Below are 26,109 nucleotides of genomic sequence, written 5' to 3' on the forward strand. Positions count from 1 at the left end.
ACAACAGAATGCATTGAAAATATACTAGATATCTCATAGAAACTAAAGATGAAAATCAGGAAGAGTCAGAATCCAGGGTTTGAACATAATCATGATCCTCTTATCCCCTGGGTGCTCTGTCATTTGGTCAGAAGTCCACTTCTGGACTAATCAAGACGACCACCGGGGGGTCAATGTCATAGCACGGCTACTATCAAAGAACTGTATGTATGGAGTGGGGAGTGTGAATGGAAAGAGGGTATTTTCAGAAGATGTAAAAAAGAGTATAATAACAAAACAGATATGTCCATCTTATTGAGAAAATAGAGAAGGAAGATAGCCAGAGAAAATAGCTTGTCAAGTTCTTGAATGTTTACAAATAATCAAGGTCATTTTTAAAGGTCAAGTACTCTCCTCCATTGAAGGAAAAACTCCTTCATTCAGGAACATAATTTGAAAGACATATCAACAAATGGTAAGCTGTCGATTGTGCAATAGATAGGTTTATTGTACAATTGGCCTATTGTGCAATGCTTAGTTACTAATATTCATTGTGCACTCATCATACACAAAGTACTATTCTAGATATGGGGTGGGAATTACAAAGATGAATGGGTCCCTCCCCTAAGGAGTTTACACTTTAGTAATCTGTAGAAGAAAAAGCAAACTATAATAACTTGGTGAACCTAACATGAGGATCCATCACTTGTTAAAAAACAAATCCTGAATTCCTATTCTATCATTTCCTCTAAAAAAGGATCTGCGGTCTTAAAAACAACAACAACAACAACAACAACAACAACAACAAATGATGCTGTATATGGTGCATCCCCACAATTTGTGGTCTGAGCTAAATTTGCAATTTGCTAGATGTCCTCACTCATACCTTGCATACTAATCACACAGCCTTACCACCTGGTCTCAGCTGAAGGTATTAATTGAAAATTTTTTCTGTGTCTGTTTCTCACTCATCTATTGGGGAAAGACCGTGAAGAAAGGGGAAGGTAGGTCAGTTTTTAGAAGTGATGTAAGGGGCGCCTGGGTGGCTCGGTCGGTTAAATGTCCGACTTCGGCTCAGGTCATGATCTCACAGTCCATGAGTTTGAGCCCGGCGTTGGGCTCTGTGCTGACAGCTCAGAGCCTGGAGCCTGTTTCAGATTCTGTGTCTCGCTCTCTCTCTGCCCCTCCCCTGTTCATGCTCTGTCTCTCTCTGTCTCAAAAATAATAAATAAACTTAAAAAAAAAGTGATGTAAGTGTTCTTTTATCCATGTATTATTATTATTATTATTATTATTATTATTATTATTATTATTTTCAAGCCTGGTTTTTAAACGTCTAGGAAGGAGATTGAGGGGAAAAAAAGAGGTGGTGAGAGGGGAAGTTGGGGGAGGAAACCAGCAGGTGGCGCTTGTCTCCTCTGATGAGATAAGAATATTTGACTCCACCTAGAATCCTGTAGGATTTAAGGGTCGACTGTGCATGCAGCCAATGCAAGTGACATAGATCATGTCGTACTTTAATGCCGAGTACATGAAGTCACAAGTTCCAGCCTGTTATCTAGGCCATCATCTTTCCGAACTACCATTTAAAAGATGGGCTCACCTATCCCCCAGGTTGTAGTATTTTTGTACAGGTATTCTCACCTCTCCTAGCCAAGTCGCTTATAGGGACCATCAAGACTTGGTTATCTCGCACAAATAAAGGCCCCAGAGAGCTAGACTTGAAACCCCGGAAAGGAGTCTTCACCTGGTCCACCCTAAGGTGTCAGATGTTCTGTCGCCACTGGTGTGTTAGCCTTGGTCTGGGCAGAACGTGAATTTGCTTACATGTCAGTCCCCATGTCCTTTGGAGGCAGCAAGAAGCGTCACGAGGACACTTTGACGGCACCTGTGAACAGGCTCAAAATGTGCTGAGTTACTGGCTAGTTGGGGCCACTGGTTTCTTACCTTTCCCTGCACCATCCAACTCTGGGGCTCAGTCAGCCCTGGTCAGCCCTCCTGTGACAATGGATTCTGTCTGCCATGAAAACTGCCCTCACTTTGAAAGTCTTTCCTTCCTTTCTGTGTCTGTAGTTTTCCCCCATCGCTCAGAAAACCTACCCTACTCTTGTCTCTTCTCCAGCCTGGGAGTACATAGGAAGGAGGCCAACCCTACAGTCCAAGGGCTGCAAGTTCGTATCCAGCTCTGCCTCTGACTGCACGGGTGGCCTTAGACAAGTTTCTTAACTTCCTCTGTAGCCTGGGAAACAATTTTTCCGCTCATGGGATCCCTGGATTAACGAGATTAATTTGTAAACTATTTAGACCACCGTTGGTTCCTTGTAGGTGCTCCGATGCCAGGAGCAGGGGTAGACTGTTGGACTGTCCCCACAGTGAAAAACTGCCTGTCGGGGAACTTCGGGTCAGAGAGGCAGAGTAGTTCGCAAATTTGAGATCATAACCTTTCACCTCCCCATGATCTCACTGTATTTCAAACCCCATTTATTGCCTCGCTGGCGTCTTCTGAGACTTCCTAAAACCTCCGGTCTCCCAAGATACCCTGGGCAGCGAAAAGAACCCCAGGGGCCTTCGGCGTCTAAACCAAGGTGACCCGCTGCAGGGGTCCGGCCCCCCTGACGCACCCGCATTGCCGGGCGGAGCGCAGCGAAGCCGCGGGGGCCGGCCGGGCTCCGAGCGGAGGAAGGCTCCGGGCTGGACTGACAGCTTGGGGAAGGAGGAGGAGAGAGCGGGCGGCGCGGCGCGGCGCGGCGGAGGAGGGGAGAGCCGCGGGGAGGAGGGAGCAAGGGCGGGAGGAGACACATGCGCGCTGCCTGCCGCCGCCGCCGCCGCCGCCGCCGCCGCCGCAGTCCTTAGCTTCCCGGGGACAGGAAACCTTCGAGACCGAGCTGCCACTGCCGCCTCCCCGACTGCCCCCGTTCGGCGCGCCTGCCACACCCTCCTCCCCTCTTCCACAATCTTTCGGTGGGGCACTGCAGGGACTCGGCCCGCGCTGCCGTCTCCCCCTCCCGGGGGAGCGCTGTGACCCCCCCCCGCAGGAGCGGCGGGGCGGGGTGGGGGGCCCGGGAGAAGATGGCGACGCCGGGAAGCGAACCCCAACCTTTCGTCCCTGCCCTCTCGGTGGCTCCTCTGCACCCACATCATCATCCCCACCACCATCCCCACCACCATCAGCACCACGGAGGAACGGGAGCCAACAGCGGGGTCGGGGGAGGCGGCGGCGGCGGCGGCGGCGGCGGCAGCGGGGGCTTCAACCTGCCCTTGAACCGAGGGCTGGAGCGCGCGCTGGAGGAAGCGGCCAATTCCGGGGGGTTGAACCTCAGCGCCAGGAAATTGAAGGAATTTCCCCGGACCGCGGCCCCCGGTCACGACCTCTCGGACACGGTGCAGGCAGGTGAGAAAGGGGCGAGGGGCAGGCAGGGAGTGTGGGTGACGGGCTGTCGCGCCATCCCCCCGCGGCGGCCAGTCTGAGATGTGGCCTCGCTGGGGGTCCTCTGGCCGGTGCTCTCCCGGGTAAGGGGCACGCGTGGGCGCCGGAGAGGTGGGCCCCGCCGAGGGCACGGTGGCCACCGCCTCGCCGGGCGGCCTGCGGCGCGGCGCGGCGCCGGGAGAGCCGGGGTGCGCCCGGCCGCGGCGGCGCCCGCGAGCGCGCGGGTCCCCGGCTCCGCACCCCGCGGCGGCCGCGCCGGGGCAGTGGCGGCCGGGCAGGCACTGGCGGGTGCGCCGCGAGCGCGCCGTGGAAGCGGGAGGTTTGGGGCGGCCGCGTCGGCTTCCCGGGCCCCCGCGCCGGGCCGGGGAAGCCGAGCGCCGCGTCCGCGCTTCCGACCTGGGCAAGCGCTCCTTGCGTCCCGGCGTCGCCGGTCGGACGGGAAAACCCAGACAAAGGTGGCGCTCCCGGGGCCAACCCCAGGGCAGCGGCGCGGTGCCGCTAGGCCCCCTCGCGACATCAGCGAGCGGCCCGGCGACTTGGTGCAGACTGCGAGGAGGTGCCAGGCTTCCTGTTTCTGCGCCTGTGCGAGGGAAGAGCCGCTGCCGGTTGTCGCGACTCGGAAGGGGCAGCCACTGCGCCGGCGGTCGGCTGGGCTCCCGCGTTCCTTGCCCCTAGCTAACCGCCCACACCGTTTGGTCGCCCCGCCGAGGCCCCCTAGTTCCCAGTAACCCGATCTTTGCGGGGGCCCGGGACGGGACGGCAAGGCATATTAAAAGAAAAGTAATTAAAGTGAGCCGGTTTTCCTGTGTGAGCCCGACAAGTTGTAACACGCGCCAATGAGCAGCCAGCTCTTTTCAAGTTATGTCATGTATTGACATATTTCTGAGACGTCTGCTTTCTCTTTGGTAGCTGGAGTCACTGGAGCGGGATCTATAAACAGGAAGGAGGGTGGTGGAACTCGATTCGGGCCTTGGTTTCCGACCATCCGGTTCAGCTCCCCCGGGGAGGCTTTGTGTCTTGGCAAGCGCCCAACATTTCCCAGCGCAGTGGGTGCCCCATTTTGGAACCACTGCCCAGCCCTCCTGGCTGTCATCACCTCCTGGGCCGAGTGTCAGACCCCTTGGATACTGGTTGGCTCAACTCTCAGCTCCAGATCTCCCAGTTTCCTCTCGTGGAGGAAGCGGGGGCTGGGCGAGGGAGCAAGGCTTTAGGAGCTTACGTTTCCAGTGCTTGCTTTTCGTTTTCGGCTTCAATTCAGTAAACATTTATTGAGCGTCCTAATGAATATTTAGAAAGAATTCCAAGTTCGCTGGAGGCAGAAAAGGCTCTTGAGGGTCATTACGCTTTGTGATTTGGGAGGGAATTTCCAGAGTTGAGCTGTCAGCAGCTGGGGAGTCTTTTGATGGGACCTCTTGGTTACATTTTTCTCAAGTGGAAGTTATTCCAAGAATTGCCTGAATCATTAACTTAAAAAAAAAATCTGTTAAGTTCTACTTCCCTTTTGCTATAGTAGAGTATACCAGAGACTATAGGGAAGGACTGGATATGGAACTGGCATGACCAATAATACATGTTTGTACCTTCAGTAGGGGGGCTTGAAAGTTGCTCCCTGGCTTTAGTTACGCAGACGGTTACTCCCAAAGCTGAATGAACGTGATGTGTCTGCTGAGTTGGCATTTCTTTGAGACCCATGCTTTTAAAAGCAGGGACCATCTTGTTCAGTTAAGATCTTGCCATGTGAGGTAAATGCTCAACAGCATTCCTGTTCTCCTCTCTGTTTTTGCTTGTGGTGAACTTGGGTTGTGAGCTTTGCCAGTTTTTAATTATGACCCTCCCTTGCATGTTTAATGCTCAGAAAACTCTAGTTAAGACTCAGAGTCTCAACGTTAATTTCCCAACAGCAACAACAACAAAAAATGCAACGTTAGTTATGGGCCAGGGAATGTCACCAAAGTTTGTAGAAACTTCGGACATGCCAGAAAAGATAAAGTGTATTTAAGGTAGCCAGCCATTTCAGGTGAAATTTGAGTACCCCGGTGTATTCAGGGGTTGCTTCTGGCAAAACATCTTTGCCTCAGGTCAACAGCTGGCTGTGAACCAAATGCATTCTGCCCTTTGTTCTAAAGAAATATTTACTGGTCACTGTTCTTTATTTGGAAAAGCAAAAATCAAAATAAAGCAAGAGTTAAAGTCACCCCCGGTTTGCACGGTGTTCTAGCAGAGTGCAGAGTAAGAGGAGTAATGCGTATGATAAAGAAAGTGGTTTTTCCTGGGTTAATATTTAGTTTTCAGAACAGCTCTTGAAATCAGAGTGGCACATGAAGATTCTTAAAGACCCAAGCTGTAAAGTGTACCTTCTCATAAGTCTTGTAAAACAGGGAGTGACACAGAAAGCCTTTTCTCACTGTTGGGTTGTATAATACAGGCCATTTGGTTTACTCCTTGTAAAAGTACCTCTTCTGGCAGCCCCGTATGCAGAACTGCACTCTGGGGCAATGTAGCCGACCTGAACGGAGTTGGAAACTGAGCTATAAGTGCAGAAACATAGAGGCCCTGGGCCACTGAGTAGATAGGTATCTAAGCTCTGTCACTAAAGTGCCTACGTATTTTTCACAGGGGAAAAAAAACTCCCAAGCCCTCACTTGGAGCCTATCGATTTACTCGTATTTGAGTCAGAATAGTTTTGTTGTCAGAATTTAGTCTTTCTGCAGGTGAGAAAGAGAAAGGCTGAGCTGTGCAGGTGTGGTGGCAGAGGTGACATTGGCTGAACGGGAGAAGTGTGAACAAAAGAGCCGCGATTAGCGCTCGGCTTTGCCGTGTGCCGAGTTCTTTATCTGCACCATCCTGTTCAGTCCTCACTGGAATCCTGCTCGTATCCTCATTTCCAGCTGGGGAGATTGCGACTGAGAGCTGTCAGGTACTGTGCTCAAGATCATACCCCTGGTTAGATGGTGAGCCAGTGATTAGACCCTGATGGCTTCACTTTGGCATTGATGTTCTTGACCATTTTCCCGTGAAGCAGAGTAGAGGTGGAAGGAGCAGAATCCCGGAGGCTGTTTGGAGGTTCATTCAGCCAACATTCATTCCCCAGGTACCTACCAAGCACCTCTAAGGGCCAGGCGCTGTTCTAGGCACCAGGGATACAGCCGTGACCATCAGAGAATCCACGAGTCCCTTCATAATGGAGTCCCCGTTCTATCTGGAGGGGGATCGGGAGAGAAATGAGGACATTGATTTTGCAGAATGAGTAGGAAGATTTATAGTATAAATATAGTATCCCTGTCTTAGAAATAGTCATGCTGCGTTGATTTAAGGTGACTTGAGGTGGTTTGCAACAGTAAGAGCACAAAGGGTGATTGGTAATACAAACTGAAGCATAGAACTGGGACTGATAAAAAAAGGACACAGATACGTGCATCGGGAAAGTGAACTTTTTCCCCCCAATGCTAATTTATTAAGTGTGTCATTTTGGGATGAGAAGTTCAAGATGGTGTGGAATATGACTGAGAAAACGCGAATTGAAAAGAGTAAGAAAAGAACGTGTCTGTCTCAGATCGATTGCAGGAGGTGCTAGAAAATAAAAAGGAAGCCCTTGGACTTGAGGGACAGACAGTTGGTAAAAACTGGTGTCATTAAGGAGAGGGCGGAGTATATCACGGCAGTATCTTTTCGAGGCGTTTGGAAGCAGGAAACACCGGACGGGAAATGGAGAGCCTACTCAGGCGGGAATATAGAAGTCTGGCATAAAAAAATGACTCTCTGTGTCCTGTATGTGCCCATGCGGAATGTGTAGGAGATTGCAAGGTGAAGACAAGACAGGAATGCATGAGAAGTTAGGTAATAGTTCAGGAAGTTGCAGGAGCCTCAAAGCAGATCAAAGCGAGATGCTGAATAGCATAGATAGACGTTGTCTGAAATTCAGAAGAAAAGGTTTTTCCAGTTAGGCTGGTTTGGAAAGACTTTCAGAGCCGAGGCAGGGTTTGGGTGAGGTTTTGGAGGATGGATTGGTTTTGGATAGAAGTGCCCATGAGCTTTCTGCGGTGGAAAAGATGTTTCTGTGATGGGGAGTGAGAACCTGATGCTCTAAGATCTGTGCATAAAACAGAAGGAGAGAGCATTTAAGCCTGTGCCTCTGGTCATGTCCTCCCTCCCCACTGTCACCATGTAATGATCTAACAGAGAGCAGGGTTCTTGGGACCTTTTATTTGAGGACTCTGGAGATGGCTGAGGCCTGGGATTTGTCAGCCTGCGGGACTAACACCCTAGTCTGTGTGAGCTAGCTCTCTGAAATGTCTGTATGGACTCAGAGACTCTTCTCTGAGATCTGTGAGCAGGCTTATCTGTTGAATGCTGACACCCCCACTCCCATCCTCCAGCAACCAAATCCTTGGGATATCAGTGCTCTCTTTGTCACTGGAATTCACACGGGACTTGATAAAGCAATCTATGTATTTTCAAGAACACGCTCTCTTCCATAAATTGGGCCACAAAGACTTTTCATTACACACGTGATAAAACTTTGGAAATCATGTGTCTTCTTAAAACGTACCTGCTTTGATAGTTACATCTGGTTTCACATTGTTTTTCTGCTGTTGTATTGGATTTATTATTGCTGTAGCTGCCATTTGTTGTGGTCGCTCTCATATAAATGTCTGTACTTATTACACGTATTCCAAATACTTCTCCATTCATAAATGATCATTCACAGCCTTTCCTTCACAGTATGTTGTCTTCTGTTGATCAGTTCCTTCCTTGTTAAGGCATAGAGGACTTCTAATGGTGAAAGCTTTTATGACATCTAGAACTCCACGTACATGGCGGCTTCGAATCCCATCCCTATGTGCTCTTACGTGTGTCTGTGTGTGGCAGAGACGGTCTCCACAAACACGTTGCTATTCTCAGTGCTTGCCTTAGAGGCTGCTCTTTATTGAAGAGACAGGAGCACACTAATCAAGTTTCTAGAAGAATAGCGTACAATTACAGGCCACACAACCTCCGGGAATTTTTGGTCTGTGCCACTTTATGAAGAAATGGCCCAGGGTTTGACCTTCATCACTGAAATGATCCCACTGGATAGTTTGTCCGTCACGGCGACATCTTATTTGATTTTTGGTGAGTATAGGTCATTAGGCCAAAATTGGGCACCTCACCACTTAAAATTTTTTACTTAAATTATTGACTAAAAGTTTTTTTTTTTTTTTTTTGAGTTCTATGCAAACTTCAATTTTTTCGTGCTGTGGTTTACACATTCTTTTGTGGTAAGCATTTCAAGGGTAAAGGCCTTTTGAAGTCCGTGTTAGTGTTGATCAGTTCAGAGGTCAATTTCCTTTTACTCTTGTCCTTCTGGGGTGTCCAAAGACTTTTTCTGTTCTGATACTTAGCTTCATCATTGCTTGTTTTTAAACATAAGTTTTTTCCCCTCTTTGTGTGTACTTGCCTACGTTTCCCTTTATGTCTATTTTTCTGTATAAATATACAGAAATATAAAAATATGCAAAATAAATATACATAAAGGTATAGATAGGTAGTAGATGGATGATAGAAGGATAGATAGATAGATAGATAGATATTTTGTGTTTAGAGGGGCAGCATTTACTTTCTCTTACTCAGTTCTCTCCAAAAGTCACCCCTACCCCTCCAGGTGCTGCACTGATTATGTTTTTCCAGAGACTCGGTAATTTAAATAACAGAAATGCTATTAACTCAACTTACGGTACCTGGCAGTGGGTTCACCAGTCAGGCCACATAACTTGAACTCTTGTGTAAGCCTCACAAAAACCTGTTTGTGACACTCCTTTCCAGATTTGGTTTCGTGTTTTGGAAAAGGAGTCTTCTGCCTGAGAGATACATCAGGAGAAACTGCCCTGGGCTTAGATCTGGTAATGCCACTAATTTGTGAACTCTTCCAGTGACTGAGTCAGTTGTTAGGGATTAAGGCAATTTGGTGTTAATTGCAGTGATTATTTCAAGTTATAATATTATAATCTATCATAAAACATTTAAGGATATAAGGCATAAAACCCAACTATATATTTACATACCTGATGCCTTTATTTATATGTAACCTGTAGGAGGAAGTCTAGAGGCTTCCGTTACAGATACTCCTGGTTTTTTTTTTTTTTTTTTCCCCACCAGAATTCCAAAATTTGCAGTTGCTGTGATATTTCAGACAGGTTTTTTGTTTTTGTTTTTGTTTTTTCCTATAAGATGTGAATTGTTCAACCCAAAGAAAAAAATCAGCAAAAAACAAACAAAAAAAAAAAGGTCAGAATTCCACGTAAGCCTTAGTTTGGGAAAACTAGGTCTACCAATATAGACAAGCTGGAAGCATGCCTGTGTTTTCATCTTAATTTAAGAGTTCGGTAGTATTGCTTCCATATACTGTAGTAAGAAGTCATGCATTTGGAAACCATCTGTTCCCACAAAGTAATTCAGAAATAAAGTGAGATTGTTTACATGAACAGAAAGTTGACGAACTGTGAGAATTTGGTTTCTCTTGCATACTCCAGCAATGCAATAGAGGAGAAATGCTTTTATAATCAGACTGCTGTCTGTGTTCATAGTTTTTCCCAACCGTATCCTCCTTTATCGGCCACCAAGGAGGATATAGGTAAGGGGAAACAAAAACGAAGTAGAGAAGAACGATATTTGATTTACATGACAAATATAATATATTTTTCTGTGATGAGAAATTGTTGCTCTTCTGTTCATATGCTGTCCGTTTACAGTTCCCAAGACCCTTCCAGGGCATTTTGGTTACCAGGATCAGGCTCTGTGGGTTTGGAATCTTCCTTGATGCTTGCTTTTCTTCCTTGGGCTGTGTTTCCTCAATCTTTTTGCTAGAGGGGGGTCCTAAGACCTTGAGAGATGAATAGGGCCATGACCTCTCAGCTCAGTGAGTCTTGAGTTTCCTCTTCACTGTTGTCCCTGCATGGGCAGGAAACGACCCCATCTTAAGTTTTTTAATCCTCTGGTTTCTTCGGTGGCCTTGCTTTTGACAGCTGACCCCTGCAGTGCAAGACATGGTGTTTTGCTACACAGCGTATTCCTCTAATATCCTTTTGTGTTTTTGATGTTCATGCCATTCAGTGTTAGGAGTGACATCAGTATGTCTGACCCGGTTCCATCAGCGTAGCTGATTTGACTCACGTTATCTCTGCAGGCAACAGTGACAAGTTAGAGAAGGGCGTCAGCTGCAGACTGTCTGACTTGACTTTCCTCTACATGGCCTTCATTTAGCTTTTCCAGGCCATTTCCCTCACTTCTCCCTCCTGCCCGCTCTGTAGGATTCTCTTCCTCCCACTCTCATTTCGGCAGGTCCCCAGGCCTTCCCCAGGCTCCACAGTCTCCCCGCCAGCCCTCCTTGCAGATCTGAGCCCTGAATCATGCATGACCCCAAGGCGCCTTTGCAGTATTTCCTTATGGCATTTTTGGCTAATTATTACCTGCTTCCTTTGGTACTTTTCCCATGTTTAAGTGGTTTCTCTGCCTTTATTGGCCTGGAAGGTCTGGCTAGGCAGGTTTTTTTTCTTTCCTTTATTTTTATATGTGCCCTCCATGCCTATCACAGAAAGTGCTAGATCTACATCAGGGGACTGTTCTGTCTCCTCGTTCCTGCTCATGGCCCACTGTTAGTCCCTGTACTTTTAACCCATCATCTCGGATCTGACCAGATAGCTTAAACCCTGAGCATCGGTGCCCTCACTGGCAGAATGGGAATAATATGTATTTAGTAGAGCTATTGTGAGGACAATAATTATATGGATACCAGAACATTATCAAGTGCTTTCTCTGTGCCAGATGTTGATCCTAGTGCTTTATATGTAAACCTATGTATTAAATATGTGTACTCTAGGTATGGCCTCATTTAATTCTTGCTAAGTGTTCTAACTATAGTAGGAACTCCCTAACTCTTCTAGCTGTTATCTGGATTCCTCCTGACCTCCTGTGTCTGGTTCCCGTTCATCTGCTTCTGAAATGCCTTTCTTGACGACTGTGGCTTGAAGAGGGGGTTTAGATATCTGGAAAACATCCATTCACATCTCTCCCTCATTCAATGACTGAGGACACTGAGGCCCAAGGACACACAGGAGGGTGGTGGGTAGGCTCCTGGACCAAGGCAGAGTCTCACAGCCTGACACCAAAGGGCTGTTTCTGTGGAGCCAGGAGGCTACCCCGGCATAGATGGAAGAACTCCTACCCTTCATATAATTCTCAGGTCACACTTTTCTGGACCCGCCACATGGACGGTCGCTAAAAGACCAAAAACTACTGTGAAATCTTTAATAACGTATGGTTTAAAACCAGGGAGAATAAGATATATAACTAATAGTGGTTAAAGATGAAATAGTGGTTAAAGATGTTAGTTCAGGATTTTACTGCATGTGGTGTGGGGGGGCATGCATGGGCCCCGGGTAGATGGGATTCCAAATACTGAAAGGCGTGTTGGACAGTCCCTGGCCTACAAACTGGAGGCCCACAGCGGTCTTTCATTGCAGTGTTTTTCTTGGAATACATTTTCCTGTGGAAATAAAGTAGTTAAGTGGTGGTTTGGTTCTCCCGCCAACCGTCTATTTAACCCTGGCAGCGATGGGCCTTCGTATTAATGGTGGTTTCTCATTGTTTCTTTGGAAAAACGCGGCGTTAGTTGTGACATGAAATTCTGAATCTGGAGATCTTGGCATCAGGCTGTGAATGAAGCCCCCTCCTCATGGGGATAATTCCCTCTCCTTTTATCCTTTCCGACTGAGTGCCAGAAGGTTTCCCTCCCCTCCTCCAGGTCCCTGGGTCCGTGGGTGCTCCTTCCCACCGGTATGGGGAGCTACGGTTGGCCCAAGTCAGAGTGTCTGCTCTGGGACTCCACAAGGGAGGGGCTGGCCCGGCGGGAGTTTAAACACTTCTCTCCCAGGGGTGCCTGGGTGGCTCAGTCAGTTAAGCCTCTGACTTTGGCTCAGGTCATGATCTCACGGTTCAGTTCGTGAGTTTGAGCCCCGCATCGGGCTCTGTGCTGACAGCTCAGAGCCTGAAGCCTGCTTCAGGTTCTGTGTTTCCCTCTCTCTCTCTGCCCCTCCCTGGCTTGTCCTCTGTTTCTGTCTCTCTCAAAAATAAACATAAAAAAAAAAAATTTAATACTTCTCCCCAAAATTTTTATATTTTTTATGTATTATCTTCTCAATTTATTAAGTTTAGAATTTTGAAGCAAGTTCCTGAATCTCACTGAACTTCAGGTTTGTGATTTGTTAGAAGTGAAAATGCTCTTTACCCCTCAGGGCTGTGGCAGTTCCTGAGGGAAGGTGCAGGACCGTTTTCTTCAGTGAAATAAATAGTTGGAAGTTGTTGGCATATTATTAGCATACGGGCTAAGAGCACACTGTGGCTGGGTCTTAGTCCTAGCTCCTCCAGGACGTGGTGAGTATTTAACCTGCCTTGACTCCGTTTCTTCAGCATAAAAGGAGGGATAACAATCACAGAATTATCTTGAGGAGTAAGTAAACGAATATACGTGTAAAGTGCTTAGTTCAGTGCCTGGCATTGACCTTTGCCATTATTTTTATACTCTATTATCTTTAGAAAAGATATTCAGGTTTTTAAAAAAATGGTCATTTATTTACTTTTTTTGAGAGAGAGGAGCACAAAAGCGGGAGAGGGGCAGAGAGAGACGGAGACACAGAATCCGAAGCAGGCTCCAGGCTCTGAGCTGTCAGCACAGAGTTCACCATGGGGCTTCGAACCCATGGACCTCAAGGTCATGACCTGAGCCGAAGTTGGACGCTTAACCGACTGAACCACCCAAGTGCCCTGAGATTCAATTTTTTAAAGCACAAAAGACCTAAACTCCTGGAAATTTTGTGACATTATAAAATGATTTTAATATCCAGAATGCTTGAGTATACGTGCTTTCACTGTGTGTAAGCATTACTGATGCTCTTTGGCAGTCTTTGGAAGATGGTGGAGTAGGTGGGATTTATTATTCCAGCTCTACATAGAGCCAAATTCTGTGTAGTGAGGAAACCCAGATTTGAGGGTGAAATGGTTTTCCTTGGGTTATGTTGCTATAGGACGGTTGAGCCAAGACAAGGCCTTCTGAGTTTTTATGTGATTTCTATTCAGCTAGCAATATAACAGCATTCTTAGGTCTGATTTGATTTTATCAGGACAGAGAAATCCTGTGGGGGACCAGGCTGATGAGAAGAATGAGTCCAGGATCCTCCCAGTAAAGGATGGGGAACTGTGTTCCAGTGCCACACTATGTATTCAGGCCAGGAGTCTGGGGACCAAGACGAGGCCAAGAGTCTGGGGACCAAGACTGGTTTTTGGCCTCAGGATTGGAGGGTGGTAAGGAGTGGGTGAGGCCTCAGAGGAGGGCTTGCCTTGCAGCTCTCTGCCCTGTGCAAGAGTCCTGACACTGATTTAAGAGTTTTCCAGATGGGGCACCTGGGTGGTTAAGTCTGTTAAGCGTCTGACTTTAGCTCAGCTCATGATGTCACGGTTCGTGGGTTTGAGTCCTGGTTGGGCTCTGTGCTGACAGCTCAGAGCCTGGAGCCTGTTTAGGATTCTGTCTCCCTCGCTCTCTGCCCCTCCCCCACTTGCAGTCAGTCTGTCTCTCGCTCTCAAAGATAGACATTAAAAAAAGCTAAAAAAAGTAAAAGCTCTCTAGAAAATATTTAAAAGCCTTCTAGAAAAATAAGTAAATGAATAAATAAATAAAAGCTTTCTAGATTAAAATAGATAACCTTTTTATGCTCTTGGCAAAAACAATTTGTGAATCTTTTTACATTTTGGCAACTGCTCTGAGGATGTTTAGCAATTAATTCTTCTATAAAATGTGAGAGATGTCTATGAGGAGGCAAAGCTTTAAGAATGAATATATAGACTTCAATGCTTAAATGTATCTGTTCTTTTCTCACTGTTTTCCTGGCATCCGGCATTTATTTTGGACTTTATTCAGGTATTAATTCTTTAAAAGGCTTGTGATAGGTTCAATATCATCCTGAAGTTACTGGTAATGGAACTGAAAGGGGGATGTCCTCTGGATCCAGGTCCCTTAGGGATATTTCTTCAGTCTTCACGACCGGCTTGCAAGGTAGGTACTGTCCTTGTTGCCAAGAAGGAAATGTGTCAGTTAGGCAAGCTTATAGTAGGTTTGTAGATCCAGTAAAGACAGAGCAGAACCAGAGTCTGAACTCTTGTGGAAAGTTCTGGAGTCTCTTGCCAGGCTCTGTTACGGTGTCACTGAATATGTACAACTGGAGGAACAGACTACAGGAGGGGATTTTGTCATGAGAATCAAGGCCATAGCATTTTGACAGGCAGTCCCTGGGGTGACTCAGATAACGGAGCTTGAGTTGGACTCAGATTCTGGACTACTTTCTTTCTCCCACTAGTCTGAAAGCGGGTGTGGGGGACACAGGTACAGGTGCAGTGAGTTCTAATCCTCACCTCTAAGCCAGTTATCAGCTCCATTCTGAGAACTGCATTTTAAAGAAGCAACAATTACTAGTTTTAAAAATTCTCCAAGGTTTCTGTTGTTTAGAAATGTAAATACACATTAGGGTTTTTAGTTTTGGTGTAAAATTTTGTTAGGCTGTATATAACATGTGACCTAATTGAACAACCCATTTAAACATTACTAGATTTTTTTCCCTACTATGAGAAATGAATGAAGAGCCACTGGGTGAATGAGCAAGTAGTTTACTTTCTAGAACATTCCCTGTGTAACACAAGTGTTTATATTCTAAAAGTTTTATTAGGTAGTAATCATTGATTTGGTTTCTAAAAATGCATATTACTTTGTCCTACAGATCCTTCAGTACACTAATTAATTGCTTTTGCAATCTTATAAACGGGATTGAACAGCAGCCCATTTTGGCTAAAATGGCAGCATGGTTTATGGCTAAATAACCAAAATTTTTTGTGTTGATGCAAATTGATCTAAGTCAAAGGAATCTGATTGTTCAGTTGAAGGCAGATAGACCTCTCTTTGTACAGCTCCCTCGGAGGTGTGGGTGATAATCTCTGCATGCAATTTTAGGCAATTATATGTGTTTTTCTGGCCTTTAGAAAGCCTGGATAAATGAAAGTTACTTTTAGTTGTGCTATTCATTCCTGTGGCTGTAGTCTTGCAATAAACGCTGGCTGTGGTTTATTCAGATATTTACAATTAATGCTTTCCTGTATCTATGCAGTACTTTAAAGGAAGCTATAACTTTGTGCTTGCTAAGGTGCCTAAGTCTGATCTGGTTTATGAAATTCAGTTGGTGGCTGTATAGGCTTGCTTCTGCACCCCTCCCACCCCCAGAGTCCTGATATCTTAATGAGGACTTGGTATCTCAATATGAAATTTGCACAGTGGGAGTTCTGAGGTAATATGCCCTGATAGAGCCCCCAGTTTCTGCCTCTTAGAGAGGGGATGACAAAGAGAGGGTACCCCAGCTAAGTGCTTGCATAATCAGGCAGCCTGCGTCTTTCTAAAGTGGTTTGTTCGTTTCATTGTGTGGGGTACGTTGTGCTCTCTAGTGTGTCAGTGTCTCAGGCCCCTTCTCTCCTCTGGCAGCCTTGTTTGTAACCTCTCAATTCCACACTGTAGATTGCTTGATGAGCCTCATGAGTTTTGGATGAGAGACGTCAGCTTTCAAACATACCACTTTGTGATCTGCAACACTTTCAGTTTGGAAGAGAACATTTGGTCACTGTACACATCATAAGACGTGCTCTTACAGGGTGCACATAAGTAGCCTCATGCTAAGTCCAGCTTGGTTTATAACGCTTGCGCTGGCTTAATGGATGATAGCAGCTCCTGATTTGGACGCTAAGTCCTATGATCACTCCACTCATACGGGACCATAGACACCATCTCTCTCTCCCTCTCTCTCTCTCTCTCTCTCTCAGAGTTTATTTATTATTTATTTATTTATTTATTTTGAATTTTTTTTTTCAACTTTTATTTTTTTTATTTTTTTTATTTTTGGGACAGAGAGACAGAGCATGAACGGGGGAGGGGCAGAGAGAGAGAGAGACACAGAATCGGAAACAGGCTCCAGGCTCCGAGCCATCAGCCCAGAGCCTGACGCGGGGCTCGAACTCACGGGGCTCGAACTCACGGACCGCGAGATCGTGACCTGGCTGAAGTCGGACGCTTAACCGACTGCGCCACCCAGGCGCCCTATTATTTTTTGAGTGGGAGGGAGAGAGAGAGAGAGAGCGTGCAGAGGCAGGGCAAAAAGAGAGGGAGAGAGAGGATCCCAAGCAGGCACTACTCAGTCAGCACAGAACCCGATTTGAGGCTCCAACTCACAAACTGTGAGATCATGACCTGAGCTGAAATCAAGAGTCGGATGCTTAATCGACTGAACCACTCAGGTGCCCCACCATCTCTTAAGGATAAACTGAAAAGGAGACCAATGAAGTGACTTGCACATCCCCCCGCCCCTCCCCCACACCCCTCCCCAGTTACCGTCAGATCGGGTCTAGAATCAGAAGAGTTTATCCTGGCCATCTCTGTCAACTGCCCTTACTGCTATCCTTTGGCTGTATGTCCTTTGGCTGGTTTCTCTTTTTAACTTTCACACCAAGAAACCCTCACAGGAAGGTGTTTGGCATTCGTTGTTAATTTTAGTGGGCAAAATGCAGTACTCATTTAAAATGTTTGAAATATAGTGTGTGTAAAAGGAGTCTACACAAAATGTGGGCATGATTTAAATGATGATAGTGAAATAGACACAGGACAGAGAGCCGGCAGGACGCTGGGACTGGGGGTGGGGATGTGATCACCTGGGAAGGTACAAGGTGTGGTGCAAACAGTCCGTGTCTTGATTGTAATGTGGAGTACCCAGGTGTGTGCATTTGGCGGCACTCAGGGAACTCTACCCTTGCAGATGGGGGCATTTTTTGTTTATAAATTGTAACTTAGTAAAGTAGACCCATTATTCAACTTACAAAGTAGACCATTTGCAATGTGTATGTTAGCTCTTTGCGTGCTGTGTATTCCCGTTGACGGGCTATTTTAAAACACAGAATAATTGGGTCTTTATGGCCGAATCAATGCCTCACTGTTAGAAGACTGATATTTCGGGGCGCCTGGGTGGCGCAGTCGGTTAAGCGTCCGACTTCAGCCAGGTCACGATCTCGCGGTCCGTGAGTTCGAGCCCCGCGTCAGGCTCTGGGCTGATGGCTCGGAGCCTGGAGCCTGCTTCCGATTCTGTGTCTCCCTCTCTCTCTGCCCCTCCCCCGTTCATGCTCTGTCTCTCTCTGTCCCAAAAATAAATAAAAAAAAACGTTGAAAAAAAAAAAAAAAAAAAAAAAAAAAAAGAAGACTGATATTTCTATTGTAGTGGACAGATTCTTTGATCTTCATTTTCTTTATTTTGGAACAGCTTGTTAACAGTCTGCATAGACATACTATAAAATATTCTATTTATGAGTGGCATTTTATTTTATTGATGGACAAAACTGATACTGAGTTGTTTTCTACTACCACTGGGCTGCTGATGTTGGCTAACGAAGTCCATGGCCCAAGAGCATTGGTTGTACGTCTCTTGGGTTCCAGACACTGTGCAGACAGGATCCCATTCTTCTCCCCAGCCTATATGATAGGTGTCATCTACCTTATTTAAAAAAATTTTTTTTGAACATTTATTTATTTTGGAGAGAGAGAGAGAGTGCTCGTGCATAAGCGGGGGAGGGGCAGGGAAAGAGGGAGACACAGAATCCGAAGCAGGCTCCAGGCTCGGAGCTGTCAGCACAGAGCCTGACGCGGGGTTCACACCCACGAATCCTGAGATCATGACCTGAGCCGAAGTTGGACGCTTAACTGACTGAGCCACCCAGGCGCCTCTGGTGTCATGTACCTTAAATGTCATCAAGTACAGAAACTGAGGCTTGTGGGTATTAAGCAGCTTGCCCAAGATCCCCACATGGGATGTGGGGGAGCCGGGGTTTGAATCTCATTTGTCTGACTGTAAAGCATTCCCCTTTCCCACCATGCACACTGTCATTTAGAAAGGACTGCCCTTTCCTGGAGAAAGGGGAGCACTTTGTCTACTCCCTGGCTGTAGCTGTAGCACGAAGACCATGTGGCATATCACTTCCAGACTTCCTACATCACACCTGTGACCGGCACACCCCTTGCCCAGCCTCCTTCTGTGGCTCTCTCCTGCCTGCCCAGCCAGGGTCAGCCGCCTGCTGGCAGATCTGATGGGTCCTGGACTCTGGCGCCACCCTTCTTATCCCACTGGGTTTTCCTCACACCCTCCTCAAGGACCCCTGGGGCTCCAGCTGCCTTTTCCTGTCGTGTCCCCATATGTTCTGGGTTAAGTGGCCCTACTTTGCCTTTGATCATACCTTTGCTTTCCTCTCTGCATTTGCCAAGTAAAATAAAACAGAAAACAAAACAATAAAAAATAAAACTCCAGTACTCCAGTGCCTGTCAGTCATCCCCAAATCTCAGCTCCTGCCTCTTCCGTGATGTCCCTGATCCCAGCCTCCTACGCTCCCCATTCACCTCCATCTTCTCTGAGCTTCAGGCTTTGGGTCTGAACCAGGTGGTTTAAGTGATCAGGTCCCTCACTTATTCTTTAATTTCATGTCTGTTCTTCCCAATTCAGAACAATAAGAATGATAATCGCTTTATTTATTGGGTCCGGTGTTGTGCTGTGCATGTTAGGTGGCTTTTCTCCAGCAGTCCCCAAGGAGGTAAGTATATGTTTTCTCCCTATCTGACAGATTAGGAAATTGAGGCTCAGAGAGGAATGTCCAGGTACTAAGTGGAGAAATTGAGATTCAAATCCACCTTGACTTGAGTGGTCACATCCTACTCTTGACTCCTGGCAAACTCCTTGAAGGTAATGGAAAGACAAGAACGTGACATTTATTGTTTCTTTGCCAGGGACTGGCAAAAAAGGAAGTCAGCTCGTGTGATTTTTTTTTTTTTTTTTTTTTTTTTTTTTTATATTTTTTTAACGTTTATTTATTTTTGAGACAGAGAGAGGCAGAGCATGAACGGGGGAGGGTCAGAGAGAGAGGGAGACACAGAATCTGAAACAGGCTCCAGGCTCTGGGCCATCAGCAGCCCAGAGCCCGACGCGGGGCTCGAACTCACAGACTATGAGATCGTGACCTGAGCTGAAGTCGGACGCTTAACCGACTGAGCCACCCAGGCGCCCTCAGCTCGTGTGATTTTTACACTAAGGCTAAAAATTAGGTATCACAGCCTCCAGAAGCCAAGCCTCAATTTTTTTTTTAAATTTTTCTTTTCTTTTTACATTTATTTACTTTTGAGAGAGAGAGAGAGAGACAGAGCACAAGCAGGGGAGGGGTAGAGAGAGAAGGAGACACAGAATCCGAAGCAGGCTCCAGGCTCCCAGCCATCAGCACAGTGCTGACACGGGACTCGAACCCGCAAACTGTGAGATCATGACCTGAGCCGAAGCCGATCACTTAACCAAGTGAGCCACCCAGGCGCCCCCCAAGGTTCAATTTAAATGATTTACTCCAGGTCACAGAGCTGATAAGTGGAGCCATCAAAATTAAACCAGGTCTTTCTGCCCCTAGACATGCTTTGCTCTGTGCATGAGAAACTCCATCTATATTTCTTTCTCTTAATTCTCTCCAGGGCCTTTTATTTCCTATTTTGTTCTCTCCAGGGCCCAGGTGGATATTAGTGAAACTTTTCAATTAGTGTTAGGTTGATTGAAAAAAAAAAAAAGGTTCCCTTTATTCTGTTAGAAAAGCCTGAGTATGTAAGACATCTTCTAGTAGGGAAGATTGGAACCTGTAAAGAAGTTAGATTTTTTTTTTTTAATGTTTATTTATTTTTGAGACAGAGAGAGACAGACAGAGCATGAATGGGGGAGGGGCAGAGAGAGAGGGAGACACAGAATCGGAAGCAGGCTCCAGGCCCTAAGCCATCAGCCCAGAGCCCGACGCGGGGCTCGAACTCACGGACCGCGAGATCGTGACCTGAGCTGAAGTTGGACGCTTAACCGACTGAGCCACCCAGGCGCCCCAGAAGTTAGATTTTTAAAAGAGACGATACACAGCAAAGGTGAGGTGGAATCAATTCTCGAATGGCATGGCCACCACAGAATTTTTCGTTTATCTTAGGAGATGTACTTCATACTTTCCTGACTTTACTGTGGTAGAGCGGGAATGTCTAAAATTAAAAGACAGGAGAGGATGACTTAGGATTTCTGTTCACATTTTTTAAGTTGCTGTGTTTTTAGCCTGCTCCAATCAGCCGTTTCCCCACTTCACCCGCCTTTCTCAGGTACAGAATTAAAAGCTAATGGTGCTTACCCTGGGCCCTGTCCTTGATGGATTTGTAGACCACTGAAATTCACCCAGGGCTCACCCTTAAGAGTAATTAACTATTATTGGGGCACCTGGGTGGTTCAGTCGGTTGAGCCTCTGACTTCGGCTCAGGTCATGATCTCACGGTTCGTGGGTTCGAGCCCTGCGTTGGGCTCTGTGCTGACAGCTCGGAGCCTGGAGCCTGCTTCAGATTCTGCGTCTTCCTCTCTCTCTGCTCGTCCCCTGCTCACACGCTGTTTCTCTCTCAAAGATAAATAAAGATTAAAAAAAAAAAAGAGTAGTTAACTATTATTAAAAAAAAAAAAAACAAAAACAACAAGCCCAAACAACAAGAAAGGGACTCCTTTAAGTGTTAAATATATAGTAGAGTTTTGTTGATCAAAGCACAGTCTCTGACTGCCCAGCGCACCTTGTGTGTCTGGGCTGATAGCGCAAGTGACCCAGCGCGATGAGACGACAGGTCTGCATCGGGTCCGGTTTCTGGATCTTGGAATATGTCCCCCATTTTGATTCTTGCCCGTCGCGTGATTTTGTGGAGTATGCTGCATGCCGAGAGAACAGTTGCCAGTGGTCTTACGGCGATGTGTTAGCCTGAGTGCCAGAAGAGACTCAAGTGTAGATCCTTGAGTGGTGGGTACCAACTCTCTTCCACACTTGGCCTTTTGTGCCACGTAACTGAGCAGTGCTGGCTGTGTGCACTGGGTTTTCTTGAAGTGGGCCAGGCAGGTCATCTTCCAGGGCTGTGGGGGCTCCCTTAGAATGTACATGATGTGAGAGCTTTGAAATAGCAAAGCGCTCAAATCACCACGTCTCTGTCACTGGCTTCCGTCTTTTTTTTTTTGCTGTGACCATCCAAGGGGTTGGAAACCGCAGTAGTTGTTTAGGTCGTGGGCTTGGAGACCAGGTATTCAAGTCGGCAACGGATCACACAGCAGTGTGCCTAGTGGCTTGGAACCACATTCAAGGCAGTTAAGGTTAGGGTTCTTGCGTTTCTGCCTATTGGCCTGGTGACCTTGGGCAAGTCACTGGGAAAGCCCCGCCCAGTACCTATTTCAGAGGGCTTTGGGAAATTGAGTATGTAAGGGATGTAAAGCAGTGCCTGGCGTATGAGAAACACTTCGTAACTGTCAGCTATTATTACTTGTTCCTTTTGTTTGCTTCTTTGTTGTCCTTCTCCCCTGCCACCATCAAATGCTGGCAGAGACCTTGTTTGTCTTTTTCTCTTGTAACAAGTACCACTAGTTCCCAGGACAGTGTCTAGCCCATGGTAGGAGGTTTGTAAATATTTGAGCTCAATAAATGAATACAGTGGACACATGAATGAATGCCAGGCTCCATGCTGGATGATTCGTATACAGTGCATAGAGTGAACACAGTGCCTGACTTCGTGGAGCTGCCACTTTGTCTAGTGGAGAGGAGCCTGGACATATATCGTGACCAATGGTGACAAGTGACACACAGGGAAAGAGACCATTTTCAATGGCACGATCAGGGAAGAAGAGGCATTTTCAGACCACGTTGTATGGTTGGCTGATAAACGGCATACCTTTTTCTCTTCATCTGTTTGGAGACTTAAAATAATTATTTGTGGGTCCCCCTCTCTGCTTTTTAAAGCAGTTTCATCTCAAATATTTGCTCTCTTCAAACATATAAACCATTATGTGCATGTTCTAAGGTTTTTAAAAGAAAGGCAAACAAACCTCAGCGTTGTAAAAGATTTTAAAAAGTCAACCAAGTAACTTAAAACTGTTTATGATAAATACGTGTTTACTTTTGGTTGCTTGGTATTAATTTTTTTTTCCATTTTGGTGTGTGGGATATTTATTGGTTTTTCTTCATCTTCTCCTGGTTCGTTTGGATAAATTCAGCCAGCAAAATTCTTTTGGGCAGCAGTAATGTTAAAGATTCTGCTAGTCTTAGGATGAAATTTACATTAAATATTTACATTCTTTTTTTTTTAATGTTTATTTATTTTGAGAGAGAGAGAGAGAGAGAATCCCAAGCAGGCTTTGCACTGTTAGCACAGAGCCCAACGTGGGGCTCGATCTCACAAATACCATGAGATCATGACCTGAGCTGAAACCAAGAGTTGGACGCTGAACTCGCTGAGCCACCCAGGCGCCCCTACAAGTACATTCTTGAATGTTACAGTAACAGATTCTTTTGGCTAGTGGGTGATGAGATAACTTGAAAAGATCGAGTCAAAGTATGCCTGACGGATAAGAGCCATTCTTTAATTAGGGTCCTGACTCTGGCTGACCATAGGAAGCAGAGAACCGTTAGAAGGCTCTGTGCGGCTTTCCTCCATTATCACCAGCATGGCAAAGTGTGTTCTCCACTGCAGGTTAATTAATGATCTTATAGGTGTGGGTTTGAGCTCAGCTCCACATCCCAAACTTCGGTGAAGTTGCCTGCTGTGTGACTTAGTTGCACACAGCCGTGGGGTATGCGTACACCGCCATCTATCTACACAAAGCCCTGTTACTCGGCCTTGTGGTTAGGGCACTGGAGCTGTGCTTGGAGGGGCTTTTCATCCCTATACTCTGCACTCAGATGGTTCTCTCTCTAAGCTGAAGGAGACGTGGCTGTGTCACGTAGATCTACTAAACTAAAAGTGTGTTTGGGAGATAGGTACACAGTGCTCTCTTTTCAAAGTCTTGGACAGGGCTTGTGGTTTTCAGCTTCTGGAGTTGACTGAATGTTAGCAAAGCTTCTTGAGCCCTGTCCAGCGCCTTGAAGACAGTGGGAAATCAATGTGTGCTCACAGGAGCCATTTATCTATCTATCTGTCTGTCTGTCTGTCTCTCTCTCTCTCTTAAAGTAGGCCTCATGCCCAGTGTGGAGCCCAATGCAGGGCTTGAACTCATGACCCTGAGACCAAGACCTGAGCTGAAATAAAGAGCCAGAGTCAGATGCCACCCAGGTGCCCCAAACACGGAGACATTTAATTTGGATTAATAATAGGATCCATTTGAGTTGAATGATACAGCAACTTGCTCAGTTTATGTTAAGTACATCATCTTTTCTTTCTCTCTATTTAGATTTTTCTTGAAATGCTTGTAGGAAGCTCTTTTTGGCTGGGATGCAAGAGTGAGGCTGGCTCCTAAGCCCTTGAGCTCATGCCTCTGGTAAAGTAGTAAGGAAGCTCTTTTGGGAAATTCAGAGGGAGTGAACATGATGAACAGGAGCGAGGGCCAAAGCCCTGGCAGGGACGATACAAAACAGTACATCGTCCGCAAGTAACTAATGTTTGACTTTGGAATGCATCTTTATTTTTGGCAGTGGGTTTGCCTCCTGTGTTCTGCCTGGACAAACGTTGGGCTTAGTCGGCATTCCTTAAGCACGTGCTGATTACGGCCAAAGAAAGTGGCAGCCTTGAGGTATGCTGGTGACCATCTGGATTAGACATTTGCTATGGACCTTGTGTTCATATAACACCTCCCTAAGCTAGAGAAGCAAGAAACCGAAAGGCGCTTTTAGTGAGGTTCTCATGAGTGGTAGCATGTTTTAACCATAGTGCTCCCTTTATGCAGGCCCCAAATGAGAATGTTCTCTCCTCTTCTCTTCGCTTCGCTTCGCTTCTCCTCTCTTCTCTCCTCTCCTCTCCTCTCCTCTCCTCTCCTCTCCCCTCCCCTCTCCTCTCTCCTCTCCTCTCTCCTCTCTCCTCTCCTCTCTCCTCTCCTCTCTCCTCTCTCCTCTCTCCTCTCCTCTCTCCTCTCCTCTCTCCTCTCCTCTCTCCTCTCTCCTCTCTCCTCTCTCTTCTCCTCTCTCCTCTCTCCTCTCTCTTCTCTTTTCTCTTTTTCCTTTCCTATCCTATCCTATTCCCCCGCCCCCCACTTTTTTTTTTTTTCTGTAGGATTCAGGTTCTCTCCGTGTAAAAATTCCCAAGTGACACAATTTAAGTTCCTTTCCTTCTGATAACATGGAGTCCTGACCAAAGTTGTCACTTGCTGCTGGACTCTACAGAAATAATTGTGTTCTTTAAGGCGATGATCAGTGTATATTCTGAGACCCAGGAGGGGCTATCACGACGTGTTCACAATGCTGTTGTTGACTAGAGCTCTGAGTTTTAAATGTGGTCAACTTTGGTGCCCTTTGAAAGATTGGGGAGCATGCTGCTTCTCTTTGGATGTCCTCAACCACTCTGCCCCAGCCAGAGTTAGAGGCTCCCTCATGTTCCCATGCAATTTTGTACTTAGCCTTTATCATATGTCCCTCATTGTGTTATATTCTCTATTTCTCTGTCCTCAGCATCCGAGCACAGTGCTAGGCCCACATGGGGATTTGTGGTAGTTTTCCATTACGTCATAAGAAATTGCCACAAAAAACGTAGTCACTTAAAACAACACAGCGTTTGTTATGTCACAGTTTCCCCGGGCCAGGAGGAAGGGCACGGTTTTATGAGGTCCTCTGATTTGGGTCTCATAAGACTGTCATCAAGGTGATGGCCAGGGCTTCCCCCCTCTGCTGAGGCTCAGTCTTCTTCCAAGTTCATGAGATTATTGGCAAAATTCGCTTCCTTGTGGTTATAGAACTCATGGTGGCTTTTTTTTTTTTTTTTCTTTAAAAGAGGGTCCCAGTTCCAGGCCCTCTTTAAATTTTTTTTTTTTTTTCAACATTTTTTATTTTTGGGACAGAGAGAGACAGAGCATGAACGGGGGAGGGGCAGAGAGAGAGGGAGACACAGAATCGGAAACAGGCTCCAGGCTCCGAGCCATCAGCCCAGAGCCTGACGCGGGGCTCGAACTCACGGACCGCGAGATCGTGACCTGCAGGCCCTCTTTAAAAAGCGTTGCCTTGGGGTGCCTGGGTGGCTCAGTCGGTTAAGTGTCCGACTCTTGATTTCAGCTCGGGTCATGATCTTGCGGTTCCTGAGTTCAAGCCCTGCAACAGGCTTCCAGCTAACAGTGTCAAGCCTGCTTGGGATTCTCTCTGTCTCCCTGTCTCTTTCCTCCCCTCCCCTGCATGCTGTCTTTCTCTCTCTTTCAAAATAAATAAACAAACTTCAAAAACATGTTTAAAAAAAAAAAAAAAGCATTGCCTTAGGGCTCAGTCGGTTTAGTGTCTGACTCCTGATTTCCGCTCAGGTCATGTTCTCACGGTTCATGAGATCCAGCCGTGCGTCAGGCTCTGTACTGACAGCAGAGAGCCTGCTTGGGATTCTCTCCCCTCCCCCTCCCCCCGCCCCTCTCTGCCTCCCTCCCTCAAAATAAATAAACGAACATTAGAAAAAAGCACATTGCTTGATTAGGTCAGGCCCATTCAGGAGCCTCTCTCTGTTTATGAATTCAAAGTCAACCAGTTGGGGAACGTAATTACTTTTGCCAGATCCTTTTGCCGTGTAACATAATCATGGGAGTAATATCCCGTCAGATTCACAGGTCCCACTCATATTC

The 26,109-nt window shown here is 46.5% G+C and overlaps 1 protein-coding gene across 4 annotated transcripts in view; it reads left to right on the forward strand.

Annotated features, from left to right (window-relative positions):
- The first annotated feature begins 2,737 nt into the window (after positions 1-2,737).
- The window catches only part of LRCH1 (leucine rich repeats and calponin homology domain containing 1), a 204,226-nt gene continuing 180,854 nt past the window's right edge, over positions 2,738-26,109 (forward strand). The window contains exon 1 of one of the 4 annotated variants that reach the window (XM_058685278.1): positions 2,738-3,370. In XM_058685278.1, coding sequence (XP_058541261.1) covers positions 3,049-3,370 — 322 coding nt within the window. In that variant the 5' untranslated portion in view covers positions 2,738-3,048. The remainder of the gene's footprint in view (positions 3,371-26,109) is intronic. The other 3 variants (XM_058685300.1, XM_058685289.1, XM_058685306.1) reach the window with 3 other exon arrangements.

The sequence above is a fragment of the Neofelis nebulosa genome, chromosome 1 (assembly GCF_028018385.1).
Source record: "Neofelis nebulosa isolate mNeoNeb1 chromosome 1, mNeoNeb1.pri, whole genome shotgun sequence".
Classification (NCBI taxonomy): Eukaryota; Metazoa; Chordata; class Mammalia; order Carnivora; family Felidae; genus Neofelis; species Neofelis nebulosa.